Source organism: Gloeophyllum trabeum (assembly GCF_000344685.1).
Source record: "Gloeophyllum trabeum ATCC 11539 unplaced genomic scaffold GLOTRscaffold_00006, whole genome shotgun sequence".
Taxonomy (NCBI): Eukaryota; Fungi; Basidiomycota; class Agaricomycetes; order Gloeophyllales; family Gloeophyllaceae; genus Gloeophyllum; species Gloeophyllum trabeum.
Window position 1 is genome coordinate 1,738,418 of NW_006920415.1, and position 24,586 is coordinate 1,763,003.

Below are 24,586 nucleotides of genomic sequence, written 5' to 3' on the forward strand. Positions count from 1 at the left end.
TTCACTGTAAAAGGCCAGAAGCACAAGGTTTGTAGACTGCGCCGTGCACTCTACGGACTTAAGCAAGTGGGGCTTGCCTGGTGGCGCACACTTGCTGAGTCTTTGGAGAAATTAGGCTGCAAACGTCTAACTACCGATGCTGGCATCTTCTTATTTAAGGAGAAGGATGCCCGCATGGTAATTATTGTCGTCTATGTTGATGATGCCTTGTTCTTTGGCAAGGACAAGTCTCTCGTGACAGATGTTAAGTCACAATTCATGAAGAAGTGGGAATGCAGGGACCTTGGTGATGTCAAGGAATTCCTACGCATGCGCATTACAAGGCAAGGCCGAGAGATTCATCTCGATCAGATCACCTACCTTGATAAAGTGCTGCAGCATTGCGGCATGCAGAATGCAAAATCTGCGCCAACTCCTCTCCCTGCAGGCTATCGACCTGAGCCTCACAATGGCCCGGTCAATCCTACTCTTCGTAGCCGGTTCCAAACTGTGATCGGTTCCTTGCTCTACATCATGCTTGGAACTCGACTGGATATCAGCTATGCAGTTACCAAGTTAGCGCAATTTGCTGCTAATCCATCCCAAGCCCATTTAGACAAAGCGCTGTATATCTGCCGCTATCTAATCGGGACTCGTAATTACACACTAGCTTTTGATGGTGCTAGTGGACTTGGTATTACTGTGTGCACTGATTCGGACTGGGCATCAGACCCCAGTACCAGAAGGTCCCAAACTGGTTACTTCCTAAAATTAGCCAATGGCATATTCAGTTGGCAGTCAAGAGCGCAGAAAACTGTTGCACTATCCTCCACTGAAGCCGAGTACATGGCGCTCAGTGATTGTAGCCGCCAATGTGTATGGGTTAGACAACTCTTTGATGAGTTAGGCTACCAACTCAGCCCCATTCCTATTTGTGGTGACAACCAAGGATCTATATTCCTTGCATCTAATCCTGTCACTGAGCGAAGGTCTAAACATATTGACATTCGCTATCACTATATCAGGGAAGTCGTCGAGCAGAAGAAAGTTGAAGTATTCTACATCGACGGCGAGAATAACCCTGCAGACATGTTCACTAAGAACTTAGGACATGTCAAATTCCTGCGCTTCAGAGCGCAACTTGGACTTAGGTTCTACAAGTAATCTAAGTCAGCCCAACGCTTGCGTGCGCGATTACCCGTGGCACTTAGTGAGGGGGAGTGTTGAACTAGGCGCTGACTTAGCTGCCAGGTTCTACAACGTACCAGAACTCTCTGGAACATTCTGGTATATTGCATTATTGTACAAGGGCATGGAGCTCATGTGGGTCAGTGACATCATAGGTGGAGCTCAGTAGGACTACAGATATTCCACATAGCTTAGTCAGCCTATGGGCCACAGTGTATATAAACCCTGCAGCTCTGCTGCCTAATGACAAGGGTCGTTCATACGAGCTTTACCAGTAGCTACAGCATCCACTCAATACAGGTCAGTTGTGTAGGGTGCACTGTGTGTGCTGCTGCCTCCATAACTCTTCATCAATCCTCAGCTACACTGGCACCGCATTGTTGATGCATGTGACTGATGCAATGCCCTTGAGTACATGTCTCATTTACTATGCAATCTGGAAACCTTATTTCTCCCTGCCAAAACTTATAAAAGCAGGAGGATCTCCCATCCCTCAGTTTACTTTGAGGGCCCAGTCTAGTGCTGTTATATTTACTCATCATCTAAGTAACTTAGTGGGCAGCTGTTTGGGTGGTTGTGAATACAGTCAAATCTCCCTTAACCCATAGTGGTCGGTGGAACCCCAAAGTTATGGGTTTTGAGGGGATATGGGTTACTGGAGTGTGACCTATCGTGACACTCACAGGGAGCATGGCAACTGAGGATCTGCCTGGCATACTCCAGATTTTCTATCATGCTACATGTGGGTATATAGCAGCATGCGAACATTGTTTTCAGTCCAATCCTGTGAGATCCTGGTCAAACATGGTCAAAATAATACAAAATGGCTCCGAAATGAGTACACAAATGTGTCTGATCGGGCTAAAAATAGCTCAAATTATGGGTTTTGACCACTCAAAAAGGTATGGGTTAAGGGTTATTAGAGAGTTATAGGTTATTAGTGGTTATTTACTATCTACCAACTCAGTGGAAACCAATAACTATGGGTTATGGGAGCCATGGGTTAAGAGGGATTCGACCGCACACTCTAATGCTTCATGTCTGCCATTCGATTCCCCAATTGTCACTTTTGCCATACCTTTTAGGTAGGGTTAGGGTTTATGACCTGCCTTCACTCCACCTTTTTGTATAGTGTCTTTTGTCATATATATGTATTTCATGTCTATAGAATTGAAGACAATTTTTATTTGCTTCATCTATATGGACCTCTTTGTCCCTACTGGTTACTCTGGGTGTCGGACAGGCTCCCGGAGGGAAGCCCGCATATGCCAGCATCACATGACATCTTTCTCAATATGGTATATTTGTATGTGTTTGCATGGGGGCACAGTCAAGCCACCTAAGGAAATGCTTGTTCAGGGAGCTCCTGGTAGATATACTAGGGGTGCTCGAAATTGATCGCTTGCATTCGATCATTGTGCAGCAATCCTAAAGTGGACTGACCGCCAAATCCGTCACTCACAGAGGACGAACTCAATGAACTATGGCTTTGCTGTGATTGCTGTTGCAGTTCAAACTCCTCTGATCGTGGAACTTCATATCATATCTCGAGCTAATGGTTTACTTAAACTCTGATTCAATACTACACACAACCGAATGCGAACAATCAGTCACTGCAGGCAGAAACCGATGTCCCGCCAGCGAGCATGCTACGAACATGCCCCAGTTGGGAGAACACTTTCCTAGAATGGTCTTTGATGGACCATGACCTGGACATGGAGAATGTCCTTTGAATGAACAAAGGCAGGTCTGTGGGACATTTACTATGCCCTCTAAAAGTCAGGGGACATTTGATTGGCACTGTTCTCTCATTCTTTATGTCTCTGCCAAGTCCCACTTCAGAGCATGCAAGGAAAGTCTTCTCCCACCTATTTCATGCATGATGAATGTCCAGTGGCAGGACAGTGGTGCTTGCCCGCTGTGAGTGTGCATTGAATAATTTTGGTCAGTCGTTCGTCTTTGATGAAATGTACTGGCCATTCTGGGATTGCTGCACAACCATCGAATGTGAACGATCAATTTTTGAGCACCCCTACTATCATTGGGGGGATTCTGTAAAAGTCAGATTTTTTACAGAACTCCGAAATCTAGAGAAGTATGCTACCAGGAGCTTAGCAGGTTGGTCTGTATATGCATTATATACATTAAAAATGGTTTGTGAAGTCAGAATTGCCTCAAGTTTGCACCCCGTTGTATGAACACTGTCCAAAATGCCCGCTGTAAGAGGTCTGATGACCGCCTCATGGGTAGATCTGCCAGCCTACACGCCTCCGGCATATATCGGCTTGATCTGCGAATGGTAGGAACTTAGAGCTGGCGCTTGGTCTTTGTGGTTACCTTCGCCACAGTGAGTCGAATTTGTACTTGTTTGTGGCGGACTTCAGCCATATATAGTAAAGAACTGCCGCAATTACCACCCCCTAAGAGCTTGGAACGATCGCAGGAAACCTGCTAACGTCCGGGAGTCTAAGAGATACTACCTACGGTAGCGAGAGTAGTGCGTACTACTAGTACTACAGAAGTGACTCAACTATTTCTGCTCAGGCGAGAGAACTGCGTCGATGACTGCCGTCGGATTGAAGTCAGGGAATAGGTTATTGTTCAGCTCGTCATCCTTCCCCACGATACCGCGCCCTTCGTCCCACTCCAGCGATAACCACGAGATGAAATCCTGAGGATTCGCTTTCACAGCAGCTTGCAAGTCGGCGCGGGATTTGTGTGTCACTTCCAGCTTCTTCCCGGTTCTGGACTGGTACAGGTCTGCCAGCTCGTTCAACGTCTGTGATGATGGTGCGTCAGGCTTCGATCGTTCTGGCAGGAAACAATGGCTTTACCTTCCGGTCTCCCTCGATGCGGAAAGTCTTCCAGTGCAGCTGTTCGGGGGATAGATGCGTCGTCACGTACGCGACAAATCTGGCGATATCTCTTCGGGTCGTAAAGGAGATCTTGGAGTTGCCCTCTCCCAGGATGTTCACTTTACCATTAGCGAAATCCCAACCGAAGAACCTGCAATCATACTGTCAATGCGGCAACGGATGGTGTTGGCCCTGAAAAGCGACGCACGGAGACAAGATCCAATCCCCAAACGGTCCCGTGTAGAAGAGGGCGTACGGAAGCTTGATCTCCTCCAACTTGCGGTGAAGTGCATTCTTCACGCCCAGGACGCCCGAAGTGATGCCGTCTGTAGGGTTGCCGAACTCCGAGGGGACGAAGAGCTTCACGCCAGACTCCTTCGCAGCCTGCGCAAGAGCAGTCTGCTGCTCACCGAGCGCGGCGCCGCCCACGGTTGAAATGACGACGTCCACACCGGAAAGGGCGGAAGAGAGCGTCGAGGCCGAGGTGTAATCGACTGTGACGAACTTGGCGCCTTGTTTAGCAAGGTCGGCGTGAGCATCACTGTCGCTGCTCTGATTGCCCGAGATCAATTGACATTGAGAGTTTCAGTGAGTCGGGCATCTCTGCTTACCCGGGTCAGGACGGAGACTGAGGCAACCTTTCCGGTAGCCTGCAGCTTGAGCAGCTCTTCGATGATAAATCGGCCGAGATTGCCAGCGCCAGCGACAGCGAAGTTCTTGTATTCGGACATGGGATCGCTTATGAGACCTTTGAGGGGTGTTCAGGTGTAAATCCGCTTTGTTGGGAGTGTTGAGCGGTTCTGAGCTGCATTATATACGAAATCTACGTGACCAAGCCAAGCCATGGGTACGCTGCTATCAATAACGGATTGGTCAGACTACCATTGACACCATTCAGCAAGACAAGGTTTGTGAGCAACGAGGAGTTCGAGGCTTCGAGGACGTTCATAAACGGTAACCGAAGTGTGTAGGAGGTGACATGGGCTCACCATCGGTTAGTCGTTCGTCAACGCCAATGACTAATGCATCTGCTTTAGCACTTTGAGCACCCACTCTGGTGGAATGGTTTATAAAGGACAATGCCGTATTCGATTCGCGAAGATGACGCTATGTGCACGCCTTCGTCGTGGCGGCTGCTGCCTACAAAGGAAGGTTTCTCCTGCGAATGATGCTCGAGACGAGCGAAAGGCAGGGTGATATGGGCATGATACTCTTAAATAAGACTTAGTTGACGAGCAATAGGGTGATATTCATTCTAATTATGAAGGCTTGGAGACATGCCTAATATTACAGGGAGAACAGTCCTGATACTATTGGGAGACCCCTTCGTTGACCAGCCACTCTTGCTCAAGGATTTGCGAGGATATCCGGAGAGCATCAATAACTTTGGTCGGGCTGAATTCTGGGAAGAGGTGGTTGCTCAGCTCCTCAGGCTTCCGGAGACCACAACGTCCTTCCTCCCACTCATTCGACACACGAACCTCGAATATTATACGTTCTGCAATCAGCTGTATCAAGCGCAATGAGTTGCAGCTACATGGGCTTCGGTAGCGTCTGTTCACTTGTCCCACGCCGAACATTAAATAAATTTGGAGGGCACCAGACTCGGACCTGCCACCATTGCTCTACAAGTTGACATGGACAATACCCAAAGCTACTACGACACCTCATAAGAAGGCAAAGTTGCTGGCACTTGTCTTGTACAAACCGTGTTCACTCAGCCGCTTCACTTACTTACGCTCACGAAGAAGAAGTGAAGTGGCTGACTCGGACGTCGGAGCAGTCCGCTGCAACCCGTTCCCCTCCCCGCCGCACGCATTACTCCCATGTCGACTTCTTATCGGAAGCAGGTCGCAAGGTCGCAACACCGCCGTGTCCACGGTGAGCGAGTACATGTCTAACCAATGGTCATTATTAGATGTTTCCAAACCTGTTCTCAGTAGTGCTCAGGCTGATAGCAGCAAGACGAGCGTCAACTCGTCGGGGACTCATGAACGATGCAGTGCAGTACCATTGGTAACGTCAATTGAAGGAATGCAATATCGCCCTCACCCCCCGCAAGGGCTTCGTGTTCAACAGGTCGCTTTCACATCGTGCATAGTGAAGGTGTGCAGTGCCCGATTTGGGCATCGGAGCCCCCCCTCCCTCCAGCGTGCTCGAGCTCCTAATTACGTCGGAGCAAAATTGGAGGTATGGCGCGTCATTGTCTCAATCCCTGAAGTGGGGTTCAGCTGAAGCCCTCTGTCGCTTAGCGGCAACATCGCTTGGCCTCAGTAGCATGGATGCTCTTCGTCCCAAAATGCTTCCCTGAACTGCAGTGTTCCTACCGTAAGTGCTGGAGAGACGATGCGAGAGCGTCGTTGTTTCGGCCGCTTCACACGTGAAGTGGTTGACCCTCGCTCGTAGTCACTCGGCACGCTCAATGTGTCAATGCCTTCGCGTCCGAGCCCTTTCACAATGCCAACCTTTTCACCTCGACGTGAAAGGGTTGGTGTTGTGAAAGGGCACTACTGTGAGTATATAAACCCGTCTCTCTCCCGTTTTCGCTCTCCAGCATCTTGACCTCGAACATCGACGCTCTAGCGCTGCCAGCGATACAATGTTCTTCAACGTTCTCATCTACGTCTTGAGCGGGGTCTCCCTACTCTCGACGCTCTTGAATGGCTTGCATCTGTCCCTGCCCACCGCCTTGAGCCTCTTCTCCAGTGATACCGTGGTCTTCCTGCCTCATATCTCTCTCGCCATCTTCCCCAAGTCTTCGTTCGTGCCTGTTCCGTTCACTCAGCCTTCCATTGCCGTCTCGCCGTTGTTTAGCGTCGTTGACTATACTATCCCCGGCCTATTGTCGACCCCTCTGTACTATTCCCGCGATATCAAGCAAGATTTATGCGACGGCACTGCCGCCGCGGTTATGACTACGGACCTCGTCGTCTATGCGCCCTCTATCGGTTTCGATGAATACCCTCTCGAACATCTTGTGGCTTTCCGTGACTACTCTCTCAAGCTCTGGGCCTCGATGAGCGGCCTACTTGAACTACTTGATGATGTCTCTGTTCCTGAACATTCTTTGGATTTGGCTGTCCCGGTCGCCTCTACCCCGGAGATCATCTCTGGCCCGTCCTACGAACTCGCTATCCGCCCATCTTCGGAGCTCGCTGTTTACGAACACCGTGATTACTTTGTCTGCGTCCTGTCGGCGCCTCAGGTCCAGTCTGAGTTTGTCGACCGTTCTTCTTCGGAGCTTGCGGTCTACCAATCCCACGACACGTTCGTCTGCCTCGCGTCGCCGAACGCGTCCCGTGTACTCTCCAACGTCTCGCAAACTTCGCGTCCATCGCCGGTTAACGAGCGGGATGTGGACTACATACGTCAACAGGTCCCATCCCTATCCGCGCTCGTTGTCATTGGTCGGGCACCAACTGAAATGCCTACCGGCAATGACGCCTTCATCGAGACAATTCTACGCAACATGAGTTCGGTCTACAGGCGCCTAGCTTCGATATTCTACAACCTCCCTTGGACTCGTCTCGATATACCGCCGCCGCAAGAGCACTGGCAAGTGCTTATCCGCTATTGTGTGACTCGTCAATACACTATCATGAAGCTGAGGTCCCGTGCTCCCTGTCTTGCGTTGGGTATCACTAGGGTTGAAGGGGAGACGGTGGATGGTCAAGAGGTACGCCATTATTCTCTCTCCGTATAGCAGTTATTCACTTCCACACCTCTTAGCCAACTCCTTCCGAATCACACGAATCTTCTGCTAAGGCTGCCAAGCGGAAATCTCAAATCCGTTCTCATGCTCGCCGCCGTTGTCAGCGTCAACTCAAGCGGGATAACCCACGCGACGACGATTTTTTTCAAGATGTGATGATTTAGTTCGGGAGGCCGTACGGGGCGGGATGGCTCATACGGTGAGTAATCCGCGTCGGTTATCATCCGATACTGGTATTGATGTTCATTTCAGCTACCGGCCTAGTTGCTAAATATACCCGACTATACGAGGTGGCAGCTCTCCCTACTCAATTCGTCGAGTCCATATTCCCCAGGTCTGCCGCCGCCACCGACTCTCGCGACACCTACCAGTATCAAGACAACTAGCTCACGGTCCGCAAGCCACAACAACACTTCGACATACCTCGGATGTTAGATTTTGGAAATCAAACCTCTTTCCTCCTGGTTATTCTTCTCTCGATTTATATGGTTCACGTATCCTGCGTTCTCTCTTGACTCGGAGCCGCGGCCATTGTTAGTCGACCTTCTCGGTCGCCTCATCCAATCGGCAGCAGCGGCGCTGGCACTTCCTTGGGCACCGCCGTACAACTAGTCACAGTTCTGCAAGGATGTTCGACGCGGCGCTCAGCTGTAGGCAGTACCAAGAGGCTCTGAGCCAGGAGGTACTAGGGACTGATCATCCCCACCGCCAAACCAACATCGTTGATTTTTTTCGCTTCCGGAGAGGAGAGTTCGCACCACTCACAAGCTACTAGATGGGGGACGCCCCTGATGGTAGCTTTCGGCTCTTCCTGTGACGCCCTACACCTGGTCCTCGACAAATTGCCCATTCTGCCACGTCGGACGGTCCCGGAGTCGATCTCCTGGTTAAATTTCTCACGCAGTTCGACTCCATCTGTATCAATCTGCCAGTGTACCCTGTGGAAATCTCTTTCGTATCTCACAGTTTACCACCATTTCTCTCATCTCAGCTTCGTCTCTTGATTGTATAGTATATATCGAATATCGAATTATATGGTCCTAATCTTAACAATGTACAGGCGAATAAGCATATGTTCATCGAGTTAAATCCAGAAGTCGTCCCTGCGTCAGTGCAGGTGACGTGAGCACACAGACCTGATAGTACTGTTCAGTGAGTTAGTCTAAAGACAAAGGCAGCCAGACTGCGTTTGTGTAGAATTTGCTTGCATTATTGCACGATGGTCTTTTTGGATAAACGTCCCGGCTCGTCGAATCGACGGTGATTGTGGCGCGGAGAGGGATTTCAAACACATGGCCTTTGTACTTCAGCGCGGCCTGACGACCTTATAGTCTCGGGACTATTGCGCTTTTATTCCCAACCAAATATGTCAATGTCATGGACCGGCGCGCACTCCACGCCGGCTGTCTCTTCCAAGCGGTCGCGTTCGCCCCTGAAACTGCCCACAGGTCAGGCAAGTCGCGGTCACCGCGAAGGCGAGCAGCCGGCGCTCTCTTCCCGGTCCTCCCTCGTCGCACATTAGCAATAAACCCCCCTGCTGTCGCCGTCGCCGTCACCTGGTATATGCAACCAAGCTGACGGAGGAGGGCATGAAATCATTCAACGACGCGCATCTCGGCCCAGCGCCGCCCGGACTCAGTAATCACCCCTGAGCAGTACGAGCGCTGGTGGAAGGGGAGCAGGAAGCACTGTTCTCCATCATTCCCTGGCATTGCATGAACCGCTTCAAGTTGCCCTGCATGGACGAATCTGAGCTGACGTTCGTACACGATGGGGATTCCATCGCACCGGCAATCGTGTTCGCAGACAATTCCTCCAACCCGCTGCTGTTCCCCCAGCTCGTCGCCGATGCCGCTAGGTATATACATCAGGAAGGCGACCGGCCAGTGGTACAGATACGCCAGGATGGGTGATTGATTTGAGGTGCGTTTCCTCTCTATCCTGTTGATTAGGTATTCATGTGCCATTCGGAACAAACAGAGCTCGCTCGGCTCATACGACAAGTCTTCTTGTAAATGCACTGTAAGGGATGACATGCTGCGCTATTGGGCGGAGTGCAAAAGCCGCAAGGTCAGATCAATGATAACGAAATGAAAATATAAAACTGTTGGATCCAGGAACGTGCTCAACAATGATTCCGACCAGCAAGATATAGTCTCTTTCTTGAACACAACTGTCTCGTCACTCGGCAGGGCACCTCGCCCCCTTCCCTTCGACCTATGCCCTTTTACACCGCTGGTTAACATGGGGAAAACAATGTTCAGGAATATCTCAGATTAGAGGTCAAAACAAAGGACATGCAGAATCATAGTTTTCGCAGGTGGGCTTGTCACGTCTGTGATGTGCTTCGTCGCGGTATAGGTCATCTAACAGCCACAGGTCAGCGGGAGGGGGGAGGGGCAACAAAAAAGGGCAACCTCATACCTTGATGACCGCCGCGCTATGCCACATGAACGGGGAGAAAATATGGCCTAGCACGGACCGTGCAAAAGTAGGCGAATCCTTTCAAGAGATTAAGAGTGGCAGGTAGAATATGGCATATACTGCAATTGCGCAGGTGACAAACAGGGGCTTGAGAGTTGTCGTCTCTGTTGAGCAATGCTCGCTGGATGCCATGTCACATGTACTGATTTCCCACCGGTTTGCTGTGGAAGAGTTTTCAACTCGGTTCAGAGACGGCAACGAGAACAGATGGACGTACAGATATCCATTGTGGTTTTGTTGGGCTACACAAGGGCACAGATGAATACCACCAGTTGGTAAGTGGGAGACCTTACCGCGCCGAGAGAGTGCGGAACAAGGTAGGAATCAGTGTCTGGAGTACAATACAGCCAATCTGTAAGGTAGCATATAGACACTGACTGAAGACATTGTGCTAGAGAAGAGAATTAAGGAGGGTAGGGGGGCCTCAGTGCCCTGTGGCAAGCCGCGCTTCAGATGTTTAACCATACAACCGCCCACAATTGTGGGAGGGAAGGCTACGAGACGCCCAGATGGCAGTCGGACGGTAGCACCTCCAAATAACTCAAGGGCACGAGAAGGCGCCTACCATTAAATCAAGCGCCTTTCGACGTGATAAATAACTTAGCACTCAACCAGTAACAGAAATAGTGTCGGCGGACATAAACGGTGCTAGACAGCATCTCCGGGAACGCAGTCGCGGTCCTGTTCAAGTACCGAGTCTCTACGGCTTCCAAATGATCAGTCCTCAAATACTTCGTATCGTGAATGGTCCATACTGAAATAATCGGATCCATAACCCGTTGCATGGCTGTACCTCCCGCGCCGTGTGAGATGGGTCTGTCCGAAGAACGTCGCTCTAAGTATGAGGCTATTTAGTTTGTATCAGCAAGTTCTCAAGATCAAGGGACTGAGAACCTTCAGAGAGACCTAACACGAGGCCCTCCCAATCAACAACTTGGCGCACTGCGAGAATGCGAGAGAGGGTAGAAGGCTGGTCTTTCTAAGAGGCATAATCCACTGACATGGTTTCGCAACAATGGGGATATACTTGCATCCATCTATGCGGGCAACAGAGTGGTGATCCGTAATCGCGATGATTGGCGAATGAGAGTGTTCATCTGGAGGTTGCGGGGAATGGATATTTGACGCCATTCCTATCTTAAGGATGAGCCAGATTAAAGGATAGGGAAGTAAAACGATTGACCTCGTGTAAAACTAGGGATCAGCGTTTTCGGAACAATGGTTCCCTTAGGTTCAATGCTGGTCTGGACATTAAGGAGAATGGGTTATCCCGCTGATCCTATCTTCAGGATGAGTGGATGCAAGGGTAGGGAAGTAGAACGACCAACCTCCTGTACAAGAACGAAGACCTGCGTCTGCTAAACTATGTTTTATCTGCATCCAATGTCGGCGTGGAGGCTGGGGAGAATGGGACATTCGGTCACTCCTGTCTTACAGATAAGTCCGAGTTAAGGGTAGTGAAATGGAACACTGACCTCGTGTACGAGCAGAGCCGCGTCGGTGGGACGAGACAGATACCTGCTGAGCAACGGTTCCTTCGGATTCAGTGTTGGTCTGAAAGTTTGGGAGAGTGGGTCGTTCCACACTATCCCTGTTTTGGAGAGAAGGCAATTCAAGGGTAGGGAGTAGAACAGCACCTCGTGTACGACCAGGGTCCGACGTCTGCAAAACAATGTTCGTTGGCATTCGATATACACTTTGGATGCAATGTATCAGCTGGACCCTTAGGGTTCAATGTGTCAGCTGGCTCCTTGGGATACAACGGCTCAGTCAGAGCTCGGCCTTTTCGCGCCGCCGACCATATATCCAGGAAGGGAATGAGAAAGCAGTATAAAAGACGTACATGTGCACTGACATTGTTCCAACAACTCACCCGACTGAGTCTTCATGTCGTCTATAGCTCCAATCGCGACGTTCGGTGGGCTATCTTCTTCATGATTTGCACACTCATCTCACAGGCGTCGACCAGGCAACGTCGTTCCGCAGGCTCTCTACGCGGTACACAGTGGCGCTTATACCTACGGTGACGAATCAGTCCTTATGCTCACACTGAAATCCTTCCTTACATTCATAGCAGTACCTAACGGCACACTACTTGTCCCTGCGTCCATCGGTGACGGCGCTCATGGCGGGTCCGGTCAGGCACAAAACAGTCGCGTGTTCACTGTGAGGGAAGCTAGCGGCGAAGGTCCATTCACGACCTATCCGCCAGAGCATGGTGAAGACAACGAGAAGCAGTTGCTCTATACGTACGGTCGCTTCCATGACCCCGCATCTGCACTCGGCAGGATTCCTGGGTCACAGGGAACATGGACGGCTTTCGTAGAAGTGCCTACTCCTGACGACAACAGGCCAACTCTGCTTGGACTCAGCGTTCTCATAAAATATGCGACTACCTTCGACACGGCGAACTCCACCATCCAGACCGATGTCATCCTCACTACTCATCAGCTCCGCACCGACACTATTATCACCGGTGCTGGTGGGTATGGTGTCGACCTTGGTATCTATACCAAGGGAAGCCTTGATGAGTACGCCCCGCGAATGATCAAGCATGAGGAAGCACTGCGTCTCTCGACAAACCTCGCCATCAAGAGCAACACGGGGGGAGACCAGTGGAGCCACTACATCGAAAATCAAGACATTTCTCCGAACGTTCGCGTAGGCAGAGGATCGCACCTGTACATCGCGTTCCACGTTGCCGAGTACTGCACCATTCGTACTCTCCGCACCCTGTCTATCGAAGCTTCAGCTATCTGGCAGAAAGAAGACGTTGAGTTGAAGGCAAAGGCGAAAGCGAAAGAAGAGGCAGACAAACAAGCCAAGAAGGAGGAAGAAGAGAAGCAGGCGAGAGATGAGGCAAGAAAGTGGATGGAGGACGCAAAGAAGTGGATGGAGGACGATCGTGAAGCAAAGGCCGAGGAGAAGCGGGTTAGAGATGAAGCCCGGAGAAGCAAGGCAGGCGAGGAGAAACGAGTCAGGGGGGAAAGCAAGCAAGCAAGACAGGGGGAGCATAACGACAAGCCCGCCGTTCCCAGTGCCTCCGCCGTTCAGGACAGCCAGCCAGCCACCCTCGGGGCCCCCAAGCCTACCATCTCTAGTGCCCCCGCTGTTGCCGACGCGGATATGCAGGCTTTGATCAAAGAGAAGGCAGCACAATTGGGTAGAACGTGTCCGCAGGGGTTCGCATGGCAAAAGGCCGAAAATGGTTACAAATGCGAAGCTGGTGGCCACTTCCTTACCTTCGAGGAGCTCGAAATGAACTGAGGCGGCAATATGAGCTCTGTAGATAACATGAGGACGGAAAATCCAGCGCGCTTCTGACATACTGTACTTGGGTGTTTGACGGTCCCGATCCACGTTGTATTAAACATCAAGTTCGACGAAATCCATCCATGTCTTGGCAATCATTAGCGGCACCTTACCGATAGAAGTTATACGAGGCAGCCAACCCTCCCTTTGATCAGTAACATCTAGTGCTACAAAAACTCAGCCACGGTGATAATCAACTTGTCAAGACCACTCTCCTTCAACACTACCGTGACTACATTTGCATGGCTGGATCCTATAGTCACTCCCTTGACGACGACGGGAGGTGGTTGATGTGTAGGTGTGGATCACGAGGATGAAGTTCAGGCGTGTACAGAGCCAGTGCCCAGGATTGGCGCTTGACGCTTAGCAGTGATCACTGAGACGCACGTCGAGGAAAGCGGACAATATTAATGGGGCAGAGTGTCAGCAATCGACTTCAGCACCATCGCTGCGAAAATCGAATGTGCTTACTTTCTCGCCTAGTTCGGTCCAATAGTGCGGTATGTATACAACTGAAATATCTTCGCGATACAAGAATGGAGTTATGGTATAAGGCTGCTACTGCTGATTAACATCCCCAAGAACTAAGTATAGGATTCTCACTAAATTATCTGCAAACGTCCGAGCGCACACCAAAGACATCACTGCACGAGCGCACGGCCGACAACTATGCCGCCCACCGCCATGGCAAGCAGGGCCATAGCCCCAGGAACCCGGGCCCCCATACCGACGGCACCACTGCTCCCCTTACTCGTGCTGCCCAACTTGCGGTCGGACCCGCTGTGCCCATTGCTCGTAGCCAAGACGCTAGACGCGATGGTCGCGGTATTGATGCTCTTTGTCACAGCGGTCGTGGAGAACGTCTGCGTTGTGGAGGGCGCGGAGTCGCTGTATGCAGAGTCGGAAAGGAAGACGAGCGCGAAGCCAGGTGCGGGTACGGGGACATTGCAGACGTTGTTCCCTTGGTCGCAGTTGATGGTCTGCACGCTTTCCGAGCCCTGCAAACGACCGTCCGAAGACAGGGTGTCTCCGAACGTCTGTTAAAAGCACCATCAGCCACACTAATTTACGATCGCCAGCGCCACCCAATACGTACCTGGCCAGCCCACGTGATGTTCTTCTTTTCGGACACTGACGGCGAAACAAGGTATCTGGTACGAAGTGTCAAGATAACGCAACCGTTAAAAATCCCGTGCACAACTTACTTCACTTTCACCGAAGATGGGACTTGACCTCCCGCGAATTGGATGCCGGCAGTATACGCGGTTGCGCCAGTGGGGTCGGTGATATAGTTGAACAACGCCACCTTGGAAGGCGCGTCGTTCTCGTAAATGGCATATGCGGGAGTGTACATGTTGTTGTTATTGGCGCCGAGGTCCACGATCCGCGACTGGTTGGAGGAACCGAAGACCTCCGCAGTGACAAGAGCGGCGTAGTACGTTGAGCCGACGGTCCACTGGCGGAACGTCGACTGATTCGTCGGGGGAGCTACAGATGTTCGTCAAGTTTACCATACGGGAACACAAAAGGTGTACACGCACGAGTGAAGGGCTAATAATTCTCGTCAGCATCACATTGATTTGGAAGCATAAACGCACAACTTACGTTATAGTATACATTCTGCCCACCAACATGAAGCAGCGCCCCCGAAAAGTTGTAGTACGCCATCTGGAGCCCATAGTCCAGTGCCCAGAGCGTCGCCCCGAAACTGTCGCTGATCCCGGGGAACCCACCACAGCTGGCGGTGTTCGTCTCCATCATCAAGAACGGCTTGCCCATCGACACCGCAATCTGGGTCGAGTTGATATACGGCTGCACGATGGAGTAGCCCGAGGTATGGTTGAGGTAGTTCGGGAACTCAGTCTGGGGGTCCACAGGCGAGCCATTGCCACCGTATACGGCGAGACAGTTGTCGGCGGGATAGCTGGTGGATGGTCAGACGAGTACACTATCGCTGCAGATGAACGTGCTTACTGTTCTACCGCGAGCGCTCCCAGACTGTTTGCGTAGGAGGTGAGGAAGCCCGTGTCCCAAACGTTCTCCGGGATCCAGTCGCCTGTCGCCAGATTAGGGGCAATGAGGTTCGCTTTGTTGTTCACATTGTTGTCGTCTGCCAGAGCCGTCACGAGATTACCGAATTCGCCATAGTAATCAGAAGGGCTGTATGTCAGAGGACGGTGTCCATGCCTGCGAGAACCCCGTGTAAGGTACAAGTCTGAAAGGAGATTGTATGTGAAGAGAGCCTACCGGCCGTAAAGATCGGGTTCGTTGGCAACTTGCAGGCCAATCAAATTATCGCCCAATACACTGTCGCCGATTTCGGCGATTTGCAAGCGCCAGTTCGAGGTATCGTTGAAAGGTATACCTTGATCCCAACTCAGCCCACCTGAATCCACATACGCGGACTCGCAACGTACCGAGATACCACTTGACATTGGCGAGAGCTGTCACGTTAGCAAGCATGTAAATCAGCTCGGGAGTCCACATCAACGTAGGAGTATCCGTCTATCATCAGTCGATGAGTATTAGCACCACAATTTACGAAGTCCCAGGGCGACTTACCGGGTTCGTTGTCAGTCCCTTGTCTTTCTGGATGACTAGCCCTTTATCGATGCTGTCGACCATGTAAGCGTAGTCTTGGGTGTTTCCTCCGACACGGACGTGTACTCGGCCAGCTCGATCTTTGATGTTGGCCATAAGATTTAGGAAGGGCACTTGGATGAAAGTGCTGTCGAGGATATTTGCGTCAGGCGCATGCAATCAGACTCAAAACCAGACATACCTGTTGAGACCGACTAAGGGAAGCCAAAGGCATCAGTACATTTCCGTAACGCGAAGTCGGAGCGATAATGGGGTAGGCACCGAAAAAATATCGACGGCATCTTGCTCATTGACCATGAGCGCGCAGGCAAGCCCGAGGCTGGCAGAAACGCGACAATGCAGATAGCATGCCGGACTTCCGTCCCTGCGATTGCCCAAAAAGCAGGGGTCCCGAGGCCCCATCCTGCATTCCACTCGCGCGCTCTCGCTTCCGATGGACCTCATTCTTCGGAAGCTCTTCACTCAGCACTCCGGAAGACGCCAGTGGAAGATCATGACATTCCTCTGGGAGCCCTACGCCAAGCATGGGCATATGTGTGCAGATCTCGCTGACTGCAGTCTCCCATCCCATACATTTCGGCTGCGCAACAATTCTCCAGTAATATCCCGGATAGCTCTTCCTCCCTCCCGCGAGTAGGGGATCCACCCACCAACGCGACGCGAGATGAAACACAAAGGCCCGAACTCTCCGGTAGCTGATTGAAACGGAAATAGTACTCACTGACTTGTGTCACGACGGACATTTCTATCGAAAAGCCCCAGAAGGCCCCGGACTGCGGTATCGACAATCCATTGACGTTGGCCGCGTTCGTTTGAAGTTGAATCTGGAAGTTTGTCGGCACATCACTGGGCACCGCAGGCGCCTGTAATACGGTTGGATCGTAGGCTGCAGCACCGGTGTAGTTCGCCGCCGCCGCCGCAGCAGTCGTCGTCCCAGCCAAGGGTATCTGGCTGTAGACCGTGACAGACGCCAGGGAAGAGGAAAGAAAGAATAAAGGGAAAAGAACGGAAAGGAAATGCATCCTGAACAGCGGCCAGGCTCGCCGGTGTTCGTCGTAGTAAGGCTGGCTGCGCGTCGACAAGGATGCTCGCAATCGACGTCCAGTTTGCCGTGGGAAAACGGACTTCGCGCCTGGAGGCTGACGCTCATGATCAGATGTGGCACGCTCGCGCGGCGTCCACTCTGGAACTCAACATGTGTCTTCCGGTATTACCATGATGTACCTCTCTCAGCGGATAACTGAAGGGATAGTAAATTCCAAGCGAAGGTAAAGGCAGAAACCACGCCGTCAATACTTATCCTGAGTGTAGGAAGAACGCTCCAAGTCACCACGGGAAGAGATATCGGTATTCTGTAACAGCGCAGAAACGCTGATAGATCAAAGCAACGGGCTTCCATATCTACCGCGGGTGCATGTACAAGGCTATCAGGCATATGGATCCTGTTCGGCGGAACAGGGTGTCTAACACGCCGACTTGCCGACTTTGATTCCGGGCTCCAGATACCTGTAAAGTGTGGGTACATCGTCGACTATCATATCAACGCAAGGTCGTGTTCTCTCACCTCGTATTCTAGAGAGGCTTACTTGCACGACGCAATGCAGGCAAGGGGGTATCAGAAGGTCGCTATTCCGGAATCTGAGGCCACATCTTGTCTTCTGTGAATACATAAGCGAGGGCTTTCGACCATTCACTCCCGAGTCATGGCAAACTCGGAGACCGCAGCGTTAGCGCCATCCTTGGCGTCTGCACCTCACCCTGGAACGCGCTGCCCGTCGTCTCGACTGCGGGGATCGTCCTGGACTTGTCTCAGCCCCGGCCCAAGTCATTGCGCGGCACTAGCACTGAATTGGACCTTGGTACAATGAACGCGGACATGCACTGGCAGTTCATCATCATCATAGCGGGCCGGGCCTTCAATACGGACCCACACGGCCACACGTTTCGAGTTGCATACGCGACACAATTGACCCCGTATCATGTACACCCTATAGCATGGCCACCCGGCTGTCCCTTTCGTATTGGCTTGTATTCCTTGCTTGGCTGCTCACATGTCCCGATGCAGGCACCGAGAACAGAGCGAAGCTAGATCGTGGGTCACCTTGCGCTATTCCCATTCCAAAGAAAGAGCGGCAGGTCTACTGACCTCCATAGAATCTAAATTAGGCTGTCCTCCTGTGCAAGATGGGTGCTTCTTGTTGACGATGCGCTACTGGGCCCAGCTGCTGCAATAGATACGCACCCACTCGGCCGTTCCGTGAACTAGTGCGTCCTTCTTCCTCCCAAACAAGATTCCGTCAAACCATTGGTATTTCGGAAGTCTCGACGCTGCCAGTGGATCGGCATCACTTCCCGCACGCAAGCCAGCGTCTTCGCCATTCAGCCTTACGTCCGAGAGCTAATCATACACATTTCATGGACATAAACCGACTAATGACTCCCCACCAAGTGCGCCGCCTGTGCGAGCCGAATGACTCTGCACCCCATGATGCAGTTCTCCTCTTACCTAACCCTTCTCCAACCTCTCTCTCGGGTTTCCCTTCTTTAGCCTGCTTCTTGGATGACGAGTCCCACCGTGAAGACATGTCACGAATGCCAGGTCGATAGGCAGCTTCACATCTGCATCCAGAAGCCCTGGACGCGGGATCACGGCGCCGAGACCCTCTCGATGACTCCTTGTCCTCCCCGGTACGTAACGCCTTCTGAATACCCCCTTCCCACTACCACACCCGCTGACACTGACCAACCGTGAACGATCGCAGACATAATTATAGGCCGTTTACACCAGGAACGCACACCAACTACTCCCGCGGCTTCGTTGGGGTCTCAGCCCGAACACGGGATTTAAATCGGGCACGGTGCCCCATGAAGAAGAAGCGTCATTTACGAGACGCCTGTACATCCAATAGGTTTGGTCTCATAGGTCGTCCGTACTAGCTGCCCCTTCTTCCCCTGGGACTAGACTTCGATGGTCACCGGTACATAATAATCGCCGCCTAGTTCAAACCTAGCCCTGCTCGGCGTTGCTCTAGCGAGTTGTATGAACTCTGTATAGGCATTCGTTTTCTTCTTGGATGAATGTTGCCACGCAATTGTACTTGTATGCTCGGAAATTAAAGCTGAGCACCGGGGCGAAAGCATCACACGTATCATGGAATAGTTCAAGAGAAAAGAGCAGAAGTTACTGTTATAATTTAGCTACGACAGGATATGGAACGTCGAACCCGAATACATAAGGATAATGCATTACAGGACGGGACTGAATAACGCTACATCTTATGAACAGACTCTGATCAGGAGAAAGGAAAATGCACGGAAAGGTTGAAGATGACAAAGATTCGAAAAGCAGAGAGAAATGGGTAGAGATATATATTTGTGGGGCTTGAAACGCGAAGCCCTTCGCGAAGCATTCGTCATACAACCTAGGGAGACTGATAGCAAGGCATGAAGGAAGAGGTAGAGCGGAACGGAATCATGATAGTTATCCTAAGTCTGGCGGATGAAGAGAGAGGAAATGATTCTGCCGAGGAAATGGAAAGGAAAATGCTTGTTGCTGGTCTGCGATTCTGTATGCGATGTGCCCCGAAAACAATGCGACAAGGACGGATGATGCGAGAGCAGGAAATTCTAAAGCAATCGAAACCCCAATGAGGATGAGATCGTGAAACTGCGAGTCCATGCAGAGTCCATGCAGACATCAAACCCGCGCCCGCCGCACTGCGGAGACGACCGAGACAGGTGCGCGACTCGAAGATTAGTACGTGTGCATCGCGTTGTCGTTGCCAGAGCCGTTGGACTGATAGTAGTCGTTCTGGCTTGACCACTCTTGCGGCAGCATCGGCGGATGCGGGTGGATTGAACCCATGGAATTGTTGTTGTTGTCGTCGGGCAACAACATCGGAGGGTGCAGGTAGGTGTTGAACAGATTGTCCTCTTCCTGCTGCATCATGGGCGGGTGCAGGTAATCCATGGGCGATTCTTCAGGGGGTAGCATGGGAGGGTGAATCAACTGGGGTGAGCTATCGGGCGGGAGCATGGGGGGATGCCAGAACATACTGTTACCCGATCCGCGCATCAGACCGTACGACGAGAAGTTCCCATAGTTGAAGTCCAGCGGCCGCGTCGCGAACGGCAGGGGCGAGTGAGACTGTTGGGAGCCACCGTAGCTGTCCGTGAAGGACGTGTACGAGGTCGCAGAGGACGGAGGCTCGGTTGCAGAGCCGTCGCTCATACGGCGGCGTTTGCTCGACCGCGACTCCGTGCCAGTGCTCTCACCGTCCGAGGTGTCGCCGGAAAAGTTGAACGGATCCGACGCGAAGTGCTGGTTCTTCTTCGATAAAAAGTCCGGGTGATACGGACCCGGGTACACGGAGTAGGTGTAACCGGACGTGTACGTGCCCTGCAGCGTGTAGCTGACGCTCTGGCTGGTGTCCTGGCCCAGCGCTCCCATGAGCTCTGACTGGGTAGCGCTCTGATAATCATAGTCAGCGTACGACATCTGTGTCGTGGAATCAGGGGCGAGCGTGGGTTCGGCGGAGGGGGAGGCCCGTCGACTGGCGCCCGGGCTCGCCGAGGGGGGAGTATCGGACGAACTGGTTCCAACCCGCCTTGCGTCATGGCGAGAGCGTTTTCGGATAACATCGGACTTCATCGAGATGGGGCGAGCGGAACCGTGCAATTTATAGCTGAGAAAAATTTAGCATCAGACCATATGACGGATATCATAGCATCTCACTATAGACCGCATGCATTGCAGACAGTCTTGCCCTCGTCGTCTTTGCGCCACAAGGGGGTGGCAGTGGTATGGCAGTTGTAGCATTGCGCTAGGACATATCAGCATGGAACGACGGTATTAGTGATCGCCGATCAACTAACCAATTACTTCCTGAGTGTCCTGCCTCGGGGCGGCTTGGGAACGACCCTCGCCATGGTTGTTGCGCATACCCTTAGGGCGGGGGCGCTTGTGCTGTACGCCCAAGGGCATCAGTTGGCTCCGTCGCCACACCCAAACCAAGGACGATGACTTACCAGCTTGCAGTAAAGGCCGCAAGCGTTACAGTTCAACTCGTCGTTGAGCCCTCTTCGCCAGAGAGGCGTGTGCGTGGCGCCGCAGTTGGAACATTCAGCCTTGACACCCCCGGGCGCTGAGTTGTTGTTCTTCAGGACCGCGGGGCTAGTAGCGGTGGCACTAGGGCCTGAAGAACGGGCGTTGTTTACAGGTTGCGTCTTGATAGTGAGAGAAGGCCTGCTGGGGCTCGGGGCCATTTCAGGTCCCGAATTGGGGCCGATCTTGGAGGGGGAGACGGTCTGCGGGATCTCGTTGTTGTTGGACTGAGAATGGAGGGGGAGAGAGAGGCTCATAGCGTTCATGATAACGTCAGTGTCGTCGGTCTTCATTTGGTCGACGCCGTTCATGTTGACGTCCTGCATCTGATTAGTCCCGTCCGCCTGGGAGGCATTGGACCAGGAGGGAGGGCTATCAGATTCATCCATAGAATTCAAAAAGTCGTCTAAAGCAAGCTGAATGGTGGGGCGGGCGATGCTGAAGCTGTCGGAGGAAGTGTTCTGGTTGACACCTTCGCCGTAATTGAGAGAAGTGGACAAGGTCGGGGTAGGGTACAGCAAAGCAGCCGGCCCAAAGTCGCTCGTGAACAAGGACGGGAACCGGAGGGAAGGGGGTGAAGAGGTATCCTGCTCTTGGGTATCGTCCTTTCTGGATTCCGAGACCGTAGAGTCGTTGCTGTCGTGTATCTGGGCCGCAGCCCGGCGGCCTCGTCGTCCGGTGGTGTCCTTGAACTCGGCGGACGGCTTGAAGTCCGGCTTCTTGACAGGGGCGGAGGACGCCCCTCCCGACGGCTGGTCGACGCTGAAGGTGAATTGCATGCGCTTGATGACGCCGGGCTTGGCATTCTGGGTAGCTTCACGCTGACGCTCCTTCTCGACCGCGCGTTGCTGGATTAGATCGGTGGATTGGTTGCGCTTGAAGCCCGGAGCCGACAGTTCTTCGATACTCCTGGACGGAGTTAGCGCAACTCGGACGCGACAATGAGCCGGGATTACGCACCTTCCTTTCTCCTTGTCCAGCTTGTCCCCCATATGCTTGGAGAGCTTCTTGAACTCCCGCTTGCTCTTGGCATTGTCGGTGTCGACGATGAGGTTCTGGAGGTGCCATAGCCTCCAGCTCAAGTTCTCCAAGCGCTGACCCTGCTCGAGGTAGCTCGCGACCTTCGTACAGACCTAAAGCGGTATGAGCTCCTGACGCGCATCACATGCACTGGCTGCCGACCTTCCAAGTTTTGGTCAGAGCATCGGCGTCGCTAAGATTGCTAAAAGCAACGAAGGATTTGTGTCCCTAAGCAAGAGTAAGTGACTGCCGTCGCTGTCGCCGATGAAGCCACCGACTTTGAACTTGAGATTGAGCGTAGAGGGCATGGACCGACGTCAGTTCTCGCGCTGCAGACGAGACAGTGCAAAGCTGGCAAAAGGCAAGCAGTACGCCGCTAGGACAGCGGTTATAAGGGAGAGATGCGCGCTAGGGTTGATGGAGAGAACAGAATTCGGCGGAAAGGTCGCTCCAATAAAGCCTGGCTGGGCTAGCGCTTCTCTTACGCACGTTGCGCTCCTTGAAATGAAAATTTCCGAATAATGGAGAATTCATAGTCAGACTACAAATGTTTCAAACTCCGCTAGTCGTCACTACAAACAAAATGAAACAATTACTACCGCAGCTACTGCCATATCATATCTCCCGTTAGGTCCGAGCCGATATTCCGCAAGCGAGGCAGCGACCAGATTGACACGAACCCTCTGCCCCGAACGCCCTTGTGCCTCAGCAGTGCCCCCGGCACACGTGTTTGTCACCCGGAATGCCTCCCAGAAGTGCCCAGCAGAAACCGCGAGTGACGACAAGCTGTGTCTCCAGTGGACGCCCATCTATAGACACAGTTTGATGAACAGTTCCGCCGATGTCGCTCCGTGAGCTGCGAACAACCGCTAAGCCCGAACCAGCAGGAACCAGCTGAACGCAGCTCTTCCAAGCCTTCTGCCCATCGGCTTCGCTGACTGCTGCCGTATATCAGCTCTCGCGGTCCACCCCGCTGGCCACTCATATACATACCTGGTCCGGCGTCCCCAGACGCCCATCCTCTGACACGTCCTCATGCAGGGGTCTGCTTTCCAACGCTCAGAAGAGACGTCCACCCCGATTCTGGAAACTGATGGTGTTAACAAAGCCCGCGCGTTCCATCATGATTTTGTTCGCCACCCACCAGCGTCGCCGTCGAAATGAACTTCGGATAGGCGCCTCTCTGACAGTCCATGGAGTGCCCCCATTGTGGTGCGCGCGTTCCATCGCCTTGCCGTCCCCCACCTGCGGAGTGCTCTGCGGTACTCCCGGCGCGAATTCCTAGCCAGCCAGGTTTCGCGCGAAGTAACCCCGGGCCGACTATGAGGAGTTGCCCATCTAATCTAAGCCAACGCCCAGTCAGCTTTCCCCGCAAACGAGGATGGATCATTGGACGCTACGCACTTATCTTGCTTCCAGCGGTTAGCGCAAGCCGCTCCATGCCCGGCAGGAAGATTTCTATCCAAGGAAGGAAAATCGGAATCTGCTTGATGAACTTCGAATTGAGTCACGAGCTCCTGCACATGCGGGCCTCGAGGCAAAGCTGACCTTCACCCATTAGATAGGATGGCGCAATTATGGCGGCTCTCCGGAGTCCAGCTAGTTCTCCCCGTCCAGTTCGCCAGGCCGCGGGGCAGGCAGAAACAGGTGCTCGAGGGGTCTGCAGCCAACACGCGCCTTGGAGGCGTTTGGCAGCCTTCTTGAGTCCTGCCGAAGGCATAGCTCTCGGTCTGAGCACAGTCGTTCTTAGCAGAGTGTGCAAGTACTCGACTAGATCGTTACGAAAGCCAATTGTACCTTTTGTTTAGTCGCAGGCCCTGTTTACGCTGGCGTTCAGTATTAATCACCCTAAGGAGAGCAAGCGATCACACATACCATCGGTTGAAAGCCAATCTCACAGATAAGCTTCCGAAATATTGACTGAGGATCGGTAGATCCCCAAGTAGATGGCCTCCCTCACCTCAAGAAGCACAAGCGGCCGAGCACTTGGCTTGTGCCATAGATCCGTGCCCGCAATCCCCTATCAGTCTGTCCGACGCAGACTATCAAGGTACCTTGAGCAACACGAGCTAAACCGCTGATGGCCAAACCAACTCATGGCCATCGATAACATTGTTATCCATCGATAAGGAAGGAAATGCGACTCGAGGCGTTTCTCGATCACGTGCGGGGGAGGGGGAGAAGGAAAGCACTCGGGACGCGCAGATGGACGCGTCTTGCTCGCACAGTGAAGCGCAATTCAGTGCAGACACATAGAAAAGAGAGCCTAGGTCTCAGACTCAGGCCCTGAAGCGGGCCGGTGATCCTTACAACTGCGCGTTAACGCGTAAC

At 52.4% G+C, this 24,586-nt stretch overlaps 6 protein-coding genes across 6 annotated transcripts; 2 read left to right on the forward strand and 4 right to left on the reverse strand.

Annotated features, from left to right (window-relative positions):
- Positions 1–3,697: 3,697 nt before the first annotated feature.
- GLOTRDRAFT_105833 (NAD P-binding protein) lies at positions 3,698–4,753 on the reverse strand (the record flags this gene model as incomplete). Its single annotated transcript, XM_007867800.1, has 4 exons — positions 3,698–3,946; positions 4,002–4,173; positions 4,231–4,574; positions 4,634–4,753. 4 exons carry the CDS (start codon positions 4,751–4,753, stop codon positions 3,698–3,700), a joined length of 885 nt encoding a protein of 294 aa, XP_007865991.1.
- Positions 4,754–6,621: 1,868 nt separating this feature from the next.
- Positions 6,622–8,120, forward strand: GLOTRDRAFT_129192 (uncharacterized protein; the record flags this gene model as incomplete). Its single annotated transcript, XM_007867801.1, has 4 exons — positions 6,622–7,698; positions 7,752–7,833; positions 7,899–7,937; positions 7,987–8,120. 4 exons carry the CDS (start codon positions 6,622–6,624, stop codon positions 8,118–8,120), a joined length of 1,332 nt encoding a protein of 443 aa, XP_007865992.1.
- Positions 8,121–12,105: 3,985 nt separating this feature from the next.
- On the forward strand, positions 12,106–13,485 carry GLOTRDRAFT_93492 (uncharacterized protein; the record flags this gene model as incomplete). Its single annotated transcript, XM_007867802.1, has 2 exons — positions 12,106–12,136; positions 12,188–13,485. The coding sequence occupies 2 exons, from the start codon at positions 12,106–12,108 to the stop codon at positions 13,483–13,485; spliced, it is 1,329 nt and encodes a 442-aa protein (XP_007865993.1).
- Positions 13,486–13,836: 351 nt separating this feature from the next.
- GLOTRDRAFT_111068 (glycoside hydrolase family 79 protein) lies at positions 13,837–17,177 on the reverse strand. The gene is made up of 12 exons (XM_007867803.1): positions 16,853–17,177; positions 16,811–16,814; positions 16,093–16,267; positions 15,948–16,035; positions 15,778–15,895; positions 15,505–15,717; positions 15,136–15,454; positions 15,072–15,081; positions 14,736–15,018; positions 14,627–14,681; positions 14,002–14,567; positions 13,837–13,906 (listed from the first exon to the last, which is right to left on the reverse strand). Exons 1-11 carry the CDS (start codon positions 17,151–17,153, stop codon positions 14,172–14,174), a joined length of 1,962 nt encoding a protein of 653 aa, XP_007865994.1. The 5' UTR covers positions 17,154–17,177; the 3' UTR covers positions 13,837–13,906; positions 14,002–14,171.
- A 2,834-nt stretch (positions 17,178–20,011) lies between these two features.
- GLOTRDRAFT_18412 (uncharacterized protein) lies at positions 20,012–22,563 on the reverse strand (the record flags this gene model as incomplete). Its single annotated transcript, XM_007867294.1, has 7 exons — positions 20,012–20,816; positions 20,867–20,954; positions 21,007–21,097; positions 21,160–22,144; positions 22,196–22,368; positions 22,418–22,483; positions 22,534–22,563. Coding segments are annotated over 7 exons (2,238 nt in total), but the record flags the coding sequence as incomplete, so codon positions are not given.
- A 229-nt stretch (positions 22,564–22,792) lies between these two features.
- GLOTRDRAFT_111070 (uncharacterized protein) lies at positions 22,793–23,092 on the reverse strand. The gene has a single exon (XM_007867804.1). It carries the CDS (start codon positions 23,062–23,064, stop codon positions 22,828–22,830), a length of 237 nt encoding a protein of 78 aa, XP_007865995.1. The 5' UTR covers positions 23,065–23,092; the 3' UTR covers positions 22,793–22,827.
- Positions 23,093–24,586: the final 1,494 nt, after the last annotated feature.

Coding starts and splice junctions, on each gene's coding strand:
- GLOTRDRAFT_111068 (XM_007867803.1), bottom strand. CDS start 17,153: ATGCATTTCCTTTCCGTTCTTTTCCCTTTATTCTTTCTTTCCTCTTCC. Junction 14,682..14,735: donor CCATCTTCGGTGAAAGTGAA/GTAAGTTGTGCA, acceptor ACTTCGTACCAG/ATACCTTGTTTCGCCGTCAG. Junction 14,568..14,626: donor ACATCACGTGGGCTGGCCAG/GTACGTATTGGG, acceptor TGCTTTTAACAG/ACGTTCGGAGACACCCTGTC.
- GLOTRDRAFT_111070 (XM_007867804.1), bottom strand. CDS start 23,064: ATGGGCGTCCACTGGAGACACAGCTTGTCGTCACTCGCGGTTTCTGCT.